This window comes from Suricata suricatta, chromosome 2 (genome assembly GCF_006229205.1).
Source record: "Suricata suricatta isolate VVHF042 chromosome 2, meerkat_22Aug2017_6uvM2_HiC, whole genome shotgun sequence".
Classification (NCBI taxonomy): Eukaryota; Metazoa; Chordata; class Mammalia; order Carnivora; family Herpestidae; genus Suricata; species Suricata suricatta.
In genome coordinates, this window is record NC_043701.1 from 21,842,052 (window position 1) to 21,860,372 (window position 18,321).

The following is an 18,321-nucleotide window of genomic DNA, read 5'->3' on the forward strand; positions in this document are numbered from 1 at the left end:
AACTGGCTGTCGGCCTCGCTCGTGGAGGGAAGGTGGCGTCCGTGGCCGGGCAGCTCTCGCTGCCAGCCCAGGGCTCCACGTCCCCCGCGGGGGGATGACCGTTCTGGAGCGGGGGTTTGCAAGCAGGGCCACCCCTTTTCCGGGCTTTGCGGATCTGGGTAACTCCCTCTGCACGTCACTTCGCTTGGCTCACCAACCTGTGACGTGGTGGGGAGCCCTCCAGGCTTACATTCCAGTACTTGCGTGGCGGGGAGAATCGAAGCAGGTAAACGCTCGGCTGGCGCTGCAAGGAGGCCCAGGCCGGGCTCTGAAGTGGTGGGGCTGGGGGTGGCGCAGGGCTGGAGTTCGAGTCCTGGACGCCCCAGTGCACCCCTACGTACAGGCCACTCTGTACAACGTCGGAGTTAGCCCTCTTACGGATCACGTCTTTGTAGGTGGCAAGTGGGCCTCTTCCCTTCCAGGGGGAGCAAGGGCAGGTGCCAGCATCCCGAACCATTATCTGATCTTGGCTGTTTCAGTGCAGGCTCTGCCTTTTCCTCCAGGGTGAGGCTTAGGTAGCAAAGGACGCCCCAGATGCCTGGCTGTAGTCCTTCGTGGCTGCTAGAGCGGGTACGTTTGCTCACTTGAAGTAGGGGAGCTCTTGTAGACATCCTTGGCAGTCGCAGGGAGAGCCACCTCTCAGCGCCGAGAGCCAGGGAGCTTTAGGTATAAGGTGCAGGAGGGATGAGCTGGCCGGTGTGTTCTAAGGTGACATGGACCAACAGCTGCTTTCTCTTTGCACAGTTGCCATTTGCACTGCCACTCTACAACTCCCGGGCGCGGGCTCCTGAAATAGCAAGTGGCCCTAGCTCCCAGCTGTCTCTGTCCTTCTCTCCTTCACGGCCCTGGTCTGGGGTGGTCACCACCCTGTCTGCCTGAGCTCTGCTTGGCACCTGAGCTCTGCTTGGCCCCGTCCTTACTGGGAGAGCTGCGGAGGCCTTCCTGACCGTTGGAAAGAAACTCAGACACGCTCCCGTATTTGAGAATCCGATAAAAGTGTCTCACCGTCTCACCGTTCCACCCGAGACTTCGAGGCCAGACCCCGAAGCTTATGCAGGATGGGTGGGTTTGCCGGGTCTGCTTTGTGTATCACTCAGAAGCCCCCCATGGCCCCTCACCTCGCTGTGGAGTATATAAAAGAAAAAGCCTCTAAAGTAATACTTTATCTTGCTTGAATTATGAGTGGACGGGATGGTGAGGAATGGTCTTCGGCAACAAAAACATCCAAACCTTGAGAGACTTTTTTTTTTAATTCTTTCCCTGTCCTGGATTTTTCCCTCCTACTAGCTTCTAAGATTGGCTTTTAAGTCAAACATCTCCAAATACCAGTCAGGCTACATCTGAATCAATGAAGAACTTAAAAATACTAACACTCCAGCCCTATCCTTTGAATCACATAAGATTTTACAGCCTGATTTGGTCAGAATGGACTCAGATTCACAGTATCCTGTAAAAGGGCTGAATTGAAAGAGCTATGTAGGGTTCTGATTATAAAGGAGAGAAAAGGAAAAACGAACAAACAAACCATAAACATACTTTACAAACCCAGCAGTCCCTGCTGTGGCCCTTTGCATCTCCCGGGCCATCTTACTACTGGTAGCTCTTTTGGCCATTTTTATTTGTTATTTCTTGATGCCTTCCTTTATGCTTCTAATCAATGTGCTTTCCTGGTTATTGCTTAATTTGAGACACTCTATATATTACTTTCCTGCTGGGGAAGATGAGGCACCCCACTTCTCCGGTCTCATTCTCTTAGTTTCTTTATTGGTTAACTTTGCAACTTTTAGTAAATCCTTTACCTTCATTTCTTGTACCATCAACCATAGACAGTAAGCACAGCAAATACCTACTCGTGCTTCCCCTGTACCAGGCATCCTTCAAAGCACCTTACACATTATCGCAGCCACACAGTCACAATGACTGAGCCGAAGGCCAAGAGCTAGGCCTTGATCCTCAACATTCCAGGTCATCTCATTCTAGAACTGTACTGAGGTAGTCACTAGCCATGTGTAACTGCTTATACTGAAATCAATTAAAATTAAATGGAATTAAAAATTTAGTTTTTGGGGCGCCTGGGTGGCTCAGTCGGTTGGGCCTCCGACTTTGGCTCAGGTCAGATCTCATGTTTGTGGGTTCGAGCCCCGTGTCAGGCTCTGTGCTGACAGCTAGCTCAGAGTCTGGAGCCTGCTTCTGGTTCTGTGTCTTCCTCTCTCTCTGACCCTCCCCCTCTCATGCTCTGTCTATCTCTGTATCAAAAATAAATAAAACATTAAAAAAAATTTTTAAACATTTAGTTCTTTAGTCATACTAAGCACATTTTGAAGTTCTCAATAGCCAGGGGGTACCTCATACTGGACAGTGCAACTACAGAACATTTCCATTCTCGCAGGAAATCATTGGTTTTGCGCTGGTCTAGAAGCTGGCCTTTCGTCTGAAGGGAGTATGGAAACAGGATGGTTTTACCAACGTCCTCTCCCATCAAGCAATTACTACTGAAGATTTGCTGCAAGAGAATGACGATCATACTGTTCCGTTGTAATAGCTTAGTAATAGCATTCTGACAAACTAGAATTTTACACACGTAACTGGAAGAACAAAATCACCCAAACCAGCGAAGCCACTGAAACCTCTTCCCACCTGAGCTAAGACAGGGCTTACTGAGAACTGAATTAGATACAAACAAGAGTTCATTTCAGAGCTCTGGCTGGTCTCGAGTCTAAAAGGTACAGGGGCCATTTCTTACTCCTGATAGGCTTGAGGGGAGTGGACTTCACAAGAGGCAGGAGAAATAAAGCAAAGGAAATGAGACTGCTCTGCATAATAAATGTATTAACTGTAAGGTGGGCTGGGAAGCCCTAAAAATTATGGGGTAGAAACTGTTATGTTTTCTTCTGGCTCATTTATGTTAGAATATCGAAGATTCCTTGTCCCAGGAAGGCACATTTGATCCGATAGTTTGTCAGTGGAACAATGGCATATGTGTGATTCTGGATGGGAGACTTCAAGTGACCAGACTTAGAGTGTCCACACCTACACCGAACTTCAGAGCTTGAAGAAAAGTATTGCTGGAAGAGGGATCCTCGTAGAGTGTGAAGTGACACCAAGCAGAGGTTTTGGAGAAAGAAGCATCTGGAAGACCGAGGTCAAAACTAGGAACTGTGGTTTCATCCCCCAAAGGACTCCTGTGAAGGGCTCAGCTCCTCCTGGGGCTTTTTCCTCGACTCATGAAGACAGTTGTGACTCTGTAAAGATTCACGTTTTCCCTCTGAATTCCCTGTAGCTCCTCCAGCTCTTCAGAAAAGCCTCGATACATCTGTGCAGACTTGGCTAGTGGGAGTCTGGGGAATACACAGAATGGCACAGGAAAAGGGAGTGGCCTGCCCCGCAGTCATTCGCTCCCTTCTAATGTCCTGAGGGGAAGAGGGGACAATTGGAGGTCCAGGAGTCCCAGATGGAGAGCAGAGAGAAGGACCCCACAGCAGGAGGCGGCGGAAGGCAGATGACTCGCAGACATTACAGAGAAAAGCGGGCCCTGGCGGGGTGGGAAAGGGGTGGGAAAGGCCGGTAGGCCTACGCTTACGTCACAGAGGCGAGCTCCTGTACATGCAAATACCATCCGGGGCAAATACCATCCGACGATCAAGGTAGCCTTGAGCCAAATAGATTTGGATAATATTTATTGATCCGATTGTTTTTAGAAAACCAACAGCAAAACACTGACAAGGTACATAAATACAGATTGGACATTTCAGGGTAGATTCACTATTTGTCCTACTTGCTCGTAGGACACCAAATAAGGTGGAAAAGCTGTCCTGATCATATGGCATGCACACCAGACTGCAAAAGGACTTGCACACTATTTAACAGGACTGTGGCAAATAGCTTTACAGTAAGGCAAGCATCGTGTGTGGCCTACGCACACCCCGTCCGAAGAGCCAAGCCTGCCCTCACAGACTGCGCGAGAGGTTCCCCTTTCCTGCCTAGGTCCTTCCAGACACTTCCTCATCGGCAGGTGCCTTGACAGGGAGGTGCCTGGCGCTGCCCCTGCTCAGACTCTGTGTTCAAGGAAGTGGCTTCAGAGAAAATCAGTGTGTTTCTGATGCCTCCTTTGTTTACTAAATGTGCAACTAGTAAAACAGCAGTTGCTACGGCTCGGTGAAACCGCCTCTGACGCATCCTGTACACTGACTCAGCAGGGCCTTTCAAAAACTTCTATAAGGTGGAAAAAATAAAATAAAATCAGGAAAATTACACTTAAAAAGGTGGTACCACTTTTGAAGCACAACTCAGACCTTCTTTTTGTAACACCAGGTAAAAGAAGAGGTCGCTTCCCACCAAGCCCAGTGACCTCAGAAGGGAAACGGTGTCACTGGGCGCGCTCCGCAGCGGCACACAGGGGAGATGCAGAGCTCCACGAAGCTGACCTCAGGCCCTGCCAACGCCCCTAGAGTCCTAAGGAACTGGGGGGACCAAAGCACGTTAAACTAGCAGTGGCCAGTTTTTGGAGCTCATGAGCACGGGACCCGCATCTGTCCTGGAGCTCGATGCCAGAACAACGAAGAAGGAAAATGGCTTATGGTGCTACATCAGAGTGCTGGCAGGTGGCCACTTTACAGTGACAGCGCCACTTTCTAAACGTCTGTAAGACCACATACAAACAAACTGGTTTTACAGAATGAAGACCAACACAGACTTACAGGGTAATTCAACCTTTCCTACATGCCAAGCTATATGGCTGGAAAAGGAATTCCCAAAGGAAAAGATAAGGCTCCTGCAAGAACAGAGGAAAAGCAAGTGTTGGTCAAGAGCCAAAGAAATGTGCTCAGATGATGGGACTCCCTCTGCATCCCACACTAGCATCTTCTTCCTCTAGGTGCTAAGAGTTCTTTGGTGGTTACAGGAGAGGCAGCCTAGGACTCAGGGCAGAACTGTGCCGGAGCAGAGGGGTGAAGAGTTAGCATCTCACCTCAGGCTCACCACCCGTGGGTCCTAATTTCAGCATTCAACAGCTGTCATCGAATTGACAATTACAGCTAATAGGGCTGTGTCTATGCTTGCTGGTTTCTAGCCCTCCGTGAGTCTTCGTTTTCATTTCTAACTACTTATTAGCCCCACTCCACTGAAAAGGAGGTGCTTGTGGGAAAGGGGTAAGGAGGAAGAAGAATATAAATGAATCAATTGTTTGATAGAAAAGTTGAAACGCTGATTATCTATGAATTTCAATGATCTGTGCTTTACTCTTGCTACTCTGGGTAACCAAAGGTCACTGTTAATAAACCTTTTGCTTAGAAATGTTAACATTTATTATTATATGTTTAAATCTAGCTATGTAATGGACATGAATAATTTAGAGCAAATTTTTACACCGTGCCATGAGGGCCCTGAAAAAAGATTTTGCCAGTGGAAAGGATTTCAGTTTGGCCCCTGAAGGACAGTTAAAATTTCATTCTATTCTATATTGGTTAATAGATTTTCTAGAATGTGGAAAATATTTTCCTAAATGAAGAAAGCATCACCTTCTTCATTTAATAAAGTGTTATATTCACAGATAAATTAGTATATACATGGGAGAGCTGACAGTATTAAATATTAGGTTTTAATTCTCCATTTAGGAAATTCCTTACAGGTAGACTTCCTTTTTTGTGGGCAAAGAAATGTAGTAAGATATGCAAACACGAGACAGTACAAAGATGACTGAGGGAAAGTCTCAACTCTAACAAACCCAAGGAATAAAAAGTCTTTAAGAAATGGAGTAAGAAAACATGGATTTGAAAATCCAGACTGACCAAGAGGTGGCTTACGCAAGCTGGTCACATCTCAAATTCTTGGCATATGTTGACTCTAAAGGAATGAGCTGGCTTTCCCCAAGGCAGATTAAAAAAAAAAGTAGTCTACCTGCTTTATAGTTACACCCTATATATAATCTGTATATATCCATATGTGTTTCTATATATTGCACTTAAATTTACAGGACTGCAGTAAGATGGTGGGGAGTACCTCAAAGAGGCAGAGAAGCAGCAGGCATAAACTTTCCTAAACCAAGTAACAGTGTCAGGAATTCAGGGTGCTGGTTATAGGTATACTAAATGGCAGAGAACCCCCGAGATAAAATTCTAGTCTTCTACATTTGAGTCATCATACACACAGTCTCATTTGGCATCCAGAAATGTGCATATGTGTGGTTCTATAGCACTCAGAGCTGGCCATACTACATCGTTTTCACTAGTGTTATATTAGAAGAGACACTTAGACCAAGGATATGTACTCTTATAAAAATGTCACACACAAGGTCTTGGATGTGAGGCCTCCAAAGTCTACCTCAAAGAAGACTGCCCTCAGAAGGCTTAAATCCTTTTTGCTAGCAAGTGTGGACTGAGCTAGACTCTCTTTCTAGCTCTCCAGTGTAGCAAAGCTGGAGACGTGCTCATTTCCCAAGGAGCACGGAAGGGTAAGCACAGAGGCTGAGCACTGAGGCTTTGGTCCCTTTGTAAATCCATGACAAATACCCTTTCCTCACCTTAGACTGCATAGCTTATTTAACTGGATGTAGTCCACCAACTAGCCAGGGACCAGGCTGGAGTCGTGCAGTAAAGTTTTGTTTTGAACTCATAGGGCTGTTCAACTTGACTTGCTCCGGAGACAGCTCCTCACTGGAGTAAGCTTAGCAGTGGGTGGGAAGAGGTTAAATGTCAAACAGATTTGGTCATGGCAATGGGGAAGGGACCTCCAGAGGAGTTGCTCTTTGTCCTGCCTCTGGCCCATACCCCTCATTCCCCCCAAAGGGCCTAAACTCACAGGGGAGTGGTATCATAAGACCTTGCAGAATAGGGGCTCCATGCACTCAACCCAACATGGATGGGATGTTCCAATGAGGCATGTAAATTAAGAGTCCAAGTCTAGAGACCGTGGTTTTCTCATCCCCAGAACTCAACACTGGATGGTGACTTTTTAGCCATAACTCAAAGGTGATTTTCAATCCACACATGAGCTAAAGAGATCCCTTCTGGGATGAAGGAAAAAAGAAGAGTAATTTTAAAAGCTAAGCGAAAAAGAGGCACTTAAAGGAAAAATGTGTCCCAAATCTCCCGTCTGACCCACGGGATGATCAGCACTGTGCCTTCCTGTACGCCTTCAGCACCTTTCGTAGACCTGAGGACTTCCAAATGTTCTCTCCTCAGCGACTTGCTCAACTACTCTAGCAGCCTGATGGCAAAGAAGTGAATATTTATGTCACTCCCTTTTTTAGAGTTAAAATACAAAACAAAACAAATCAGAACTAAAAATTCACACCAAAAAACTAACAATCCTCAGTTTCATTCCTTCCTCATGCTAGTTTTTAAAATAATAGTTCTTTAGGAAGGATGACCTGTGGCTTTCCCCCCAAGACCTTTTATCCAATAACTAGACAATTACAGCACCATGCACGTTAAAGCGGACAAAAAAAAAAAAAAGGCAATAAGCTAAGGGAAAAATCAGGGCCAGTTGGCTTTCTAGAGAAAAAAACCCATTGCCTGAGAAAATGGCAGGTGCATGGCCCAGTGTTCAAGTTCTGAAAAGGAAACGGCCAATAGGACGGTCAAAGCTCACAGCCCGGAGCTGAAGCCCTCCCCGCCATGCTCTTTTCTGGCCTCTCACAAGCTTACTTTTAAGCCCCGTGGCATATGTAGGGTCCACAAGCCCCCCCACAAAGAAGTCAGAGATACTTGAAACCAAAAATAATAAGCACAAGGGAATTTCAAAACTGCCCAGAACGAAGAACTCTGACCACCATAAAGTCCTTGATTTGAAACGTTCTTGGTGCCATGATTTCCAACAGCAACAATAAACAGCACAACTACAACACACACACACACACACACACACACACACACACAAGCCTTTTGACAGCCAAATCTAACCATTGCTGGCACCATAAGAATGAGGAAAGACATCACAGATCAAGAGTTGCTGAGCTGCTTGACTTTCCTCCAAAGTCAAAGGATGGGCTTGGGTATCTGTGCAGCAAGATGTCAACCGGTGCTGCCATCAGATCCAGCCACTCGATTAGACGCGTCTTGGAAAACAGAAAGTTGGACATCTAGGCTGGCCTGGAACCTGCACGATTCTCAAGGTTAGCCTTTTGGTTCTTGTTCTTGTTGCTGGAATTACATTACAATTTTTTCCCCAATGATGCTGTTTTAATTTATAGAGCATTGGCTGACATGGTCATAGTTTCAGAGAGCCTTTAAAAAACTCTCTATCTTCTCTTGATGAATAACATTGTTAAGGTACTTTCAGACTTTCCCTCAAGCCCGTCCAGGAAGAGGGAGGATGGAAGTATGTGTGTGTTGAGGCAGGAGGGAGAGAAGCAAAGAAAGAAGCACGAGGGAAAGTGAGAGTGCCATAAACTTAAAACCGATTCACAGAAAGGCATCTGATGTATTTTCTGAATAAGGCCTTGATCAGGGTAACCAATTCTACACTGCCCATAAATAAAGGAGTCTCTTTAAGTTAACATTTCCAGTATCAATGAACAGTCCAGAAATCCTCATTTCAAGCGCTCGATGAGTCCCTGTGTGAGTCCGAGGTGCAGCAGCTGTGTGCGGGAGAGGTTTGCCAGGTTGGGGAAGGCCGCGAGCAGCTTCTCCCACGCCAGTTCCAGCAGGCTCGGCACCACCAGCCAGATCTTAAACAGTGACCCAGTCCGTTTGTTTTCATGGATGTTCACCACTCCTCCGTGAATGTACATGCAACCGGCCTATCAATAGACGGCAGGCAAAAGAGGACACATTCAAACGGGAGAGAAGCAGATACTCGGGCCGCAGAGTCAGCAAGAAACTACACAGTCGGCCAAATGGAGAGGGGGTGAAACGAAAAGAATTTCCCACTGATCCCAACATAGTGCAGAGATCAAGAAGGGTTTAAATAATAAATGGGGAAAACTGTAGCTTTTTTCTTTTTTTCACTTCAACGAACATTAAAGTAACATTATATTAGGTATTCATTGTGCCAAATACTAGGTAGGAATATAAAGATGAAAATAAAGGTCTTTGCCTTTGAGAAACTAGTGGGATCTTTAAGACCGAGGCATCCTGGGGACAGAGCTATTCTGCCCTCCCAGAAAGCACCTTTTAGATCACTGCCGGGGCCTAAATGCCACGCACAGCATTTCTTTTATATTTATGCTGCTCTTTTAAACTGTGTATGATGGTTTTTCTCCCCTTTTCTCAGAGGAAGGGCAAGCTTTGTCTTGAAGAGAGTTTTAGAAACACACTCTTTATCCAAGGTTGATAATATCAGAATCCTTTTCTTTTTTCTTGCTAACATCACTAGAGATTTATCACCTGTAACTAGGTAAGGAAGATACGAAAACAAAAACTTACTGGTGTGACAGCTGCACAGTGAAAATAAACTGGCTCCGGCATGGTAGCTGGGAGCTTTACCCACTGAAAAGTCTGCAGATTCAACTTCCAGATATCGCCCAGGATCACTTCTCCATTATAGCCCCCACAAATAAACACGTCTATCAAGAAAAGAGAGACCCATGATCACACCAAAGAAAAGAGCCACAGCCACAGCGTGTTTTGTTGGTCCCCTGGAAGGGTGACAGGGGACAAGCTCAGTGGATTCCCACATACGGTACAGGGGGCTCGAGCTGGGCGGTCCTCTCCCGCTGCTGTCTTGTCCTTCACTAAAGTACGGATACCGTGTCGGGACCTTTGCTAGGACTAAGGATGCAAGCCTCAAAGAGGCCTCGTGGCTGGGTCCTCAAATTCAAATACCTCTGGGTTGTGAGGCACAGGAAGTGAATGAACGAGAAGGTCCAGAGCAAATAAACAGACAGGAGATCCAGGGAAACAAACAGGAGTGCACATGCTCTGCTCCCGCTGACTGATACCACGTAGCACGAGCGGTCAGCAACTGCCAGACCTTCCGTTTTTTCAAGAGAAGCTGGAAATCTGGGTTTTTTTAAAAGTGAAATACTTTGATTCTAAGTGTTACCCACTAATCCAAAAAATTTTAATACACATATGATCCAGACAAAACATAACTGAAGGACACCAGTTTATAAATTCTTCTTTTAAATAACGCTCTAGAAAGGATGGACACTTATCTGCCCACAGTGACAAATGTCCTCCATGTAGACATTTAACCTGAGGAGAAACATTCACTGCAATGTTCAGTTTGGGGGCAGAAAAAGTGTTCTTCCAAACATTCTTGAGCCAAAAGAGGATAGTTTGAAGCCCCATTTGATGTATACAGTTTAAGTTCTTTAAACCTTCTCCAAAATCAAAGGTGTTTTTTTAAAATCGTTGTTGCTTTGTTTTTGTAAAATTAGATAGTTATAACTGGACAACTCATAACAAAGTCTACATAAACACTCACACTAAATGCCTCAAACTAAGGCTGAGCCCACTGGTATCCTGCCGGGCCTTGATGAATCAAATGAATAGATAGATGTTTTAATTCAGGTCTAGATCAAGTTTAAGCCAATACTTAATTAAACTATAGAATACACTGGAAACTTTTTTGGCTGAGATTCAAGAAAAGTTCAGCTCCAAAGCGAGGCACAGCTTTGTTTCTTACAGGGGCAAAGCTGAACAATGCCACTCTCTGCAAATCTTACCAGAAGGCAGCAGCGTAATGAAAGGTACGTCTGTGCTAGAGAGGGCGGCACACTCCCAGTTAAAGCCAAATAAAACTGCTGGGAGGATGCAGGCTCTCAAACTCATTTATCCACACCTTCCTCCCACGGAAAATGGAAGGGGGTATACCAAACGGTTAAATAAGCTGTAAATTAAAAGGCAGGCAGGTTGTCCAAAGAGGAGTCATTTATCACACTCAGATGAAGTCGCGTCGGCTGCTTTCTGAAGCCGTACAATGGCTCTGTTGTAATATGGCCAAAGAATGAGCTAAGAGCCCTATTTGGCATCAGACAGAACGCTGAATAAACTTTAGAAAATACCACTCTGAAGGACTTATTGTAATTTTAATACTTTGTCCACCGAGGTGTCCATTATATGTCAAGATTATCAGTATTACCCACCACAGCCAGAGACACTGGTTGGGGTGGGGTGCTGAAAGGTCAGGTGGCATAATAAAAGCTTATTTGTCTCCAATATTTGAGTTCTCTGGTAACTGAAGGAATCCAAACACCCCACTAGTTTATTTGATGAAAATTGCTGAGAAAAGAGAAGCATACTTTTATGGATCTCCCTTTAAACTATAAGAAACAGACTCTTCTCAAATTATGCCCCCTTTAAGGAGCTATCATTCATTAAACATTCTCAGGGCACCTGGGTGGCTCAGTCAGTTGAGCATCATGATTTCAGCTGGGGTCATGATCTCATGGTTCATGAGATCATGCCCCACATCAGGCTCTGTGCTGACAGCACAGTCTGCTTGGGACTCTCTCTCTCTCTCTCTCTCTCTCTCTCTCTCTCTCTCTCTCTCTCTCTCCCTCTCCCTCTCTCTCTCTCCCCCTATCTCTCTCTGCTCCTCCCCCACTCACTCACTCTCACTCTCTCTCTCCAAATAAATAAATAAATAAATAAACTTAAAAAATAAGACATTCTTGGCATATACAAATACAGAAATGAAACTAGAACGTTCTTTAGAATACTTACCATTTTTTATTTGAACGCAACTGTGACATCTTCGGGCTGCAGGAAAACCTGCCAAACACATGAACACAGACATCCCATTATCCACAGAAAGACTAGAATAATGTTGAGCTGTGCCACGGTGACAGACATATTGTGAGTAACTCACTTAAAACAATCTCTTTGTTGCATTAAGCAAACATGGACTAGTCCTTTCAATCCTTCCTTATTTCACATTAAAATAAAGCCATCCGAGTGTCACTGTAAGTACAATGCTCAGGTGCCACGGGGGCAAACTGGGGGTTACTAATGGCTTTCCCAAGCCCTTGTGCCCACGAGAAACAGGTGGACCTTGATTCTAAGAGCCTGCTTCCTAACCCACCCACCCTTCCCTACTTCCACGGAACTCAAAAATCCCCATTAAAAGTCACTGCATAATTGTGGAGGAGAAATAATTGAGCTAAGGGATAAAATAAGTTATAATACAGTACAACAGATATTTTACTTGTCGTATAACTTAATAAAAGTACTTCTTCCCTTCCAAAACAAGTAAAAATATAAAGTATATTTATTAAAGAAAACAGAATCAATAATTTAAATTTACCTATTTTTTCATGGGGTTTTGTGGCAATTTCCTCCCACGCATTTGTTTCGAGGTTGTATGCATGGATCTTGGGGAGAAAAAAGAAGATGATACACACATAAATAATTTTAGCCAACCTGAAAACTGGAATTTTTATAATTTATTTTTAATTTTTTTTAGAGAAAGAGCGTGTGAGCAGGGAGAGGGGCAAAGGGAGAGGGAGAGAGAGACTCTTACGAAGGCTTTGTGCTAAGTGCAGAGCCTGATGCAGGACTCGATCCCACAACCCTGGGATCATGACCTGAGCTGAAATCAAGAGTCGGACACTTAACTGACTGAGCCACCCTGGACCCCTGAAAATTGAAATTTTAACAACAACCTGTACAAACATGTATTCTTGGTTGAAAAGTCTTTGTTTCTTTTGCTCTTCTCTGATTTTCACTAATTCTAATATAAGGCAAAAAACGTTAAATGAAGCAGTTGAAAATTAAGCAGATATAGGACTATAATTTTTTAAAATCACCAAAAAAATATTAAAAATTTGGAATTCTGCAACTGCCACATTTTATTGCAATGAACGTGTGTCTTTTTTTTTTTTCACCAGAAAAAAAATATGAGAATGCGGTTTTGACAAAACTTGAATAAGACCAATAAAGCTCCAAAGCAGAGCAGAGGCTCTGCAGCCCAATCTAGATTTCGCCTGGGAGACGAGCATTTAGAGAAGCCGCCAGAATGGGTAAGGAAAAACTTGCAGGGGACAGCTCTCTGCAGTGAGTGACGCAGAGTCCAAATGTCCTGTGCTTACAGACGTCGCCCTGACGACGGGAGACGCTCGGCGGGACGTCCTGAGCACCTGGCCCCAGCTCTCGTCAGTTTCTCCAGTTAAGCCGCGATGTCCTGCTTTTAGTTCTTTCCTCATCCAGCCGGGCCAGGGTTAAGTTTCATGTATTTTGGGTGTGTGATCAATACAACCATCAACTGGAAAGTCTAACAGGGGCACAGAGTTTGGCCTTGTGTTACAAGGAGCATGTAACACACAACAGGTGTTAATGAAGGACCTGTCCAAAAATCCAAATATCTGCAGTAACAGAGTTATCTTGCTTGGTATGAAACATGCCTCCTCTTCCTATCCTTCTCTCTCTGTCTCTCATTATGATGATGATGATGATGATGGTGATGATGATGATGCTTTTTAAATATATCTCGTTAGGGGCGCCTGGGTGGCTCAGTTGATGGAGCGTCCGACTTCGGCTCAGGTCATGATCTCATAGTTCATGGGTTTGAGCCCCACGTCGGGCTCTGTGCTGACAGCTCAGAGCCTGGGGCCTGCTTCTGATTCTGTGTGTCCCTCTCTCTCTGCCCCTCCCCTGCTCATGATCTGTCTCTCTCTGTCTCTCAAAAATAAATAAATGTTTAAAAAAAATTTTTTTAAATATACCTTGTTTAAGGAATAAGCTGTCCAGGAAGTACCACCTCCCAAGATGTAAATCCTCTGCCCATCATGTGCAATTTCATGTCTGTATCTGAAAATATACAATAAAATCCATCGTTAAGAAAGTGAAAAATGATCTACCTAAGATTTAGCTACCAGGCTTTTTACTGGATAAGTATTCATAGTAATAAGTTACTGGAAATAACCTAAGTGGGCAACACTGAACTGATTAAATAAATTACAGAATACACACAAAATGAATTAGTGTGCAACCAATAAGAAGGCAGGTGTAGAGGATGGTTAACATATTGTAAACCTCTTTTTGTGTCATTAACTAAAAAAAAAGGGCTCTCGTGTAAGAGCAGATAGGCTATAATCTCATTAAAAATTTAGAGTTACACAAATATGCACAAAAAAATGACCACAGAGATACATCCAAAATGTTAACCCTGGTTATCTTTAGATTTAGGTTTTGTTTTGTTTTTTCTTCATTTTGCTTATCTGTATTTTCCAGATTTTCTAAAAAGGATCTGTCTACATTTCATTAGAAACCCTAGACTATGGGCTTTCAAATGAAGATACTTATTTAATAAATACAAAGATATCAGAAAAATTATGCTACTTAGAACTGTGATTATAATGTGAAACACCTACCAGAACTTTTATCCAAGCAGTCTAACTAGAAGCTAGAACAATTTGTAATATGTCCATAAAATGATTCGAGAAGGCAACCATGTGAAAATGCTTTGAAAACTTAAATCTATTTCCTCCTTTTCCCTGAAGGCCCTGGTGCTGATAAAATAAATTACATTAAAATTATTCCCGTAGCAGTCCACCTCCCAAGTCCGCACACAGCAGTTCTGCAATCATCAGCCCACTGACACACCGCAATAAAGTCTTCCTTAGCACCTCTATGCTGCTTCATTCAAAGGAAACAAAGAGTTAACTGCATTCATCTAAAGAGAGTGTACAAGAAAAAACATTTCCTGTCTTTGCATTTAATATTTTTTTTAAGTTTATTCACTTAAGTAATCACTGTGGCCAACATGGGGCTCGTACTCACAACCCTAAGATCAAGACTTGCACGATCTTCTGACTGAGCCAGCCACGTGCTCCTACTGTCTTCACTTTTAAAGAGGAGGGGGGAAATTAAGTTTTTCACAGGGCCTACTTCTAAGAGGCAACTCCTGTCAGGAAAGAAAAGTGCCAGGCCCACACCTGCTCCCAGAAGGCAGCTAGGAGCACCATGTGATGTTTGTGTGCTTAGCAGGGCACTGAAAATGAATGGCCACCCTCCCTCCTTTCCATCCATCCATCCGATCAGTATTCTTTGAGTACTACTGTGAAAACTCCATGTGGCGCAGGCCACAGGCACTGCGCCTCCTTCTGGGTATACAGCTGTAAGCAAATGAGCCAAAGAACCCCAGTGTGCAAGTGAAGAAGGGAAATAAAAAAAGTAACTAGAAAGTAATTGTTTTGTCTGTAATATGATATTTAATTACCATTGCTACCATTGATTTCTTCTTCAATGTCTTACTATCTTCTTAATGCTGAAAGACCGAGGTATAAAAGAAAATAATGTGAGAAAAAAAAATCTATAGTTAATGGAGAAATATCACTCCTTAACCAGAAGAGCTTTCTTTAATGCTGAACTGGGATCTACCAGCCAGTTAGCTATTCTAACCAGGCTTTAAGAATTTTCTCCAAACCGTATTAACAATATTCTGAAAAAAGTCAAATCTTGGCAAGAAAGAATAAATATGGTTTAATCCTAGACCCTCACCTCTCTTCTGGGAGATCACAGGATAGGTTGTTAGGTTTCAGTTGTGTCCACTCTCTGGTATTGAGATCTAATTTGTGCAGATCTGTGCTATAAATATAGCCAGTTGTCCCTCCAAAAACATAAAGGGAGCCATTGATGATCGCCATGGCCTGGAAAACAAGGAAACGTGAACACCACTGGCTCATGAACACTTGATTAAAGAATGCAAACTTATTAAAACCCCAAAATCAGACTTTACGATATTCTTTGTATTTTTTAACCTTCTAAAATTTCAGCCCTTTAAAAGATTAAAGATTTTATAGAACCCAGAGAGTACTTTTAGAAAGGTAGAGTTTTGCTCAACTGGAAGGCAGTCCTACCTAGACAAGCAAGAGGCCAGGATGTTCCTTAAAGGTCTTAGCCAACCCAAGAGTGTATTCATCGTGACCAAGAACATTTCCATGCAAAGCTGCTTCTCTTTCTAAGCGGTGTGAAGAAAACCGCTCTCAGGAAGAAGCAGATATGGAAATAAGCCACCAGAACTCCTTAAGTACGATGTCTAGAGTTAGCAGTCATAAAATTTCATGTTTTCTACCAGCCTCTTCTTTAGCATAAGCTCAGCGTTTGTTATGATCATGTGTCAGAGTTGAAATGCCTCCTGTGGGGAGACAGACTTACCCAGTGTGGGCCACTACACAAGGTATTCACCAGTGCTAAAGCTGGCCAGCTTGAACAAGAAGCCAAAGCTCAGTTGTTTCAAGCTTAGCCCACTACTTCCAAAGGGTCTCTGATGAGGGTAGGTTGCTCCTGATCTTTTGGGATGTAACTTTTCAAACCTACGATTGGAAGCACTGGGACGTAACCAGAAACTCATCTCCACATAATCTGTGTTTTTGTATAAAAGTCTCGAACTAAGTACAGAGATCATCTCCTCTGCTCCTTAGGTCAGAAAGCCCTCCACGGAATTATATGGTTCTAGGGGTGACAGCGCCCAGACCACACATAGAGCCCAATCTCTCACTGGAAGTGGGGGTGGGGATGCAGTGGGTCCTGACATTTAAAAATACTTCTCTGCAGATCTAGATCATGACCCCAAATTGGATTAGAAACAGAGAGTGAGGGAAAAAAAGGAAAGGAGAAGGCGAGCAACCAGATTTGTAAGTTACAACTTCATAATCAGAACTGAAAAATCAAAAACCCCAGTGAATGTATTCTCTATTAAAAACATGGTAATAAATATTCTGACATTTGTCCCCCAAACTAGAAGAATCGGCAGAAATCCATCCACAGACTGGTACCTGTCCGTATATACGGCTGGGTTTCTTCCCACGGCAGCTGAGTAAAGCCCATCTCTTATACTTCACGTTACACACGTGGACGTCATTGCCATTGCTTTCGCCAAACGGGATGCCTGTACCTCCAAATACCAACAGGTTGTTTCCATGCAGCACGACTAGGGAAGGAGAAGCATATATTCCACTTACATACTGGCTAAACCCAGAATAACTGAGAAACTGGAAAAAAAAAAACCACCCTGCTTTGATGCTCTCAGAAGGTAGCTCAAACCACTGACATGTAACTACTACCAAGTCCTGCAGAAAAAGGTTTAATCCACACCATGCGGACTAATGCCGTGGAGCCAGCTCACTGTTAGGTGTGTGACACATATTCAATACGTATTTGTGGAGTTCATGAAATAGTGTGTGTGACAATACTAAACGGCATGAACCGCAGCACAGCACGGCCACTCAAGACAGTTCAAGTGTGCGGCCGAGCAGAGGAAAATGAAGTATTATCTTTGCCTTAGCAAAGGCCCAGCAGGACTCTGGATGAAGGGATAAAAGGATCATTCTGGTTTTGCCAGGGGAATGAATGGTCTCTACATTTTAAATTGTGGTTTCTGTCACCTTAATCCTCCGCCAGATAAAAAGAAACACCAATATCCTGTGGGTAACTTTGGTGTTCTTCCCTAATCTCATCTGTTCCTGCCGCCACATGCACACATGCACACACACACACATTCCTTCTCTCTGATGACAAATGCTCCCAAAATAGTGCTACTGTATTATTTCAAGGGCATTTAAAAAAAATCAATTCTTCAGTTAATATAGTATAAAAATCAGCATGGGCTCTGGAGCCAGCTAGAGCAAGGTTTCAATTCTCATGTGACCTCAGGAAAGTTATTTAATCTCCAAATTAATCTTCACAACAACCCTGTGAGGTGGGAACTAATCTTATCTTCTCCATTTTTACAGATGATGAAACAGAAGTAGAGAGTGGTTTAAATACTGGTTGAAGGTTTCCCAAAATGAATGCTGCCAAGCTATGATTCGATTCCAGGCAGTCTAACTCCAGAGCCTGCTCTCTTAGCCACTTCCTTAGGGCATCTCTACAACCTCAGTTTCTCTTTTTTTCCCCTTCCAAATTTTGATTTAAATTCTAGTTAGTTAACATGTAGTATAATACTGGTTCCAGGAACAAAATTTAGTGAGTCACCACTTATATGTAACACCAGTGCTCATTCCAACAAACGGCCTCCTTAGTATCCATCACCTATCTCTCCCATCCCCCACTCACCTCCCTCCATCAACCCTCCGTTTGTTTTCTACCATTAAGAGTCTCTTATGGTTTGCTCACCTCTTTTTTTCCCCCTTCCCATACATTCATCTGTTTTGCTTCCTAAATTCCACATATGAGTAAAATCATATGGTATCTTTTTCTGACTTATTTTACTTAGTATAATACACTCTAGCTCCATCCGTGTCATTGCAAATGGCAAGATGTCATTCTTTTTTTTTATTGCCGAGTGATATTCCATTGTGTATGTGTGTGTATGTATGTGTATATACATATGTATATATATACATATAAATATCAGTCAATGGACACATTTGGCCTCTTTCCTCTCAGTGTCTCATTTGTA

The 18,321-nt window shown here is 43.6% G+C and overlaps 1 protein-coding gene across 1 annotated transcript in view; it reads right to left on the reverse strand.

The window, feature by feature from the left end:
- Positions 1-3,699: 3,699 nt before the first annotated feature.
- KLHDC10 (kelch domain containing 10) overlaps positions 3,700-18,321 on the reverse strand; it is a 59,865-nt gene continuing 45,243 nt past the window's right edge. The window contains exons 4-10 of the mRNA XM_029923511.1: positions 16,697-16,851; positions 15,420-15,568; positions 13,643-13,727; positions 12,226-12,292; positions 11,646-11,693; positions 9,402-9,541; positions 3,700-8,776 (exon numbers count right to left, since the gene is read on the reverse strand). Coding sequence (XP_029779371.1) covers positions 8,567-8,776; positions 9,402-9,541; positions 11,646-11,693; positions 12,226-12,292; positions 13,643-13,727; positions 15,420-15,568; positions 16,697-16,851 — 854 coding nt within the window. The 3' untranslated portion in view covers positions 3,700-8,566. The remainder of the gene's footprint in view (positions 8,777-9,401; positions 9,542-11,645; positions 11,694-12,225; positions 12,293-13,642; positions 13,728-15,419; positions 15,569-16,696; positions 16,852-18,321) is intronic.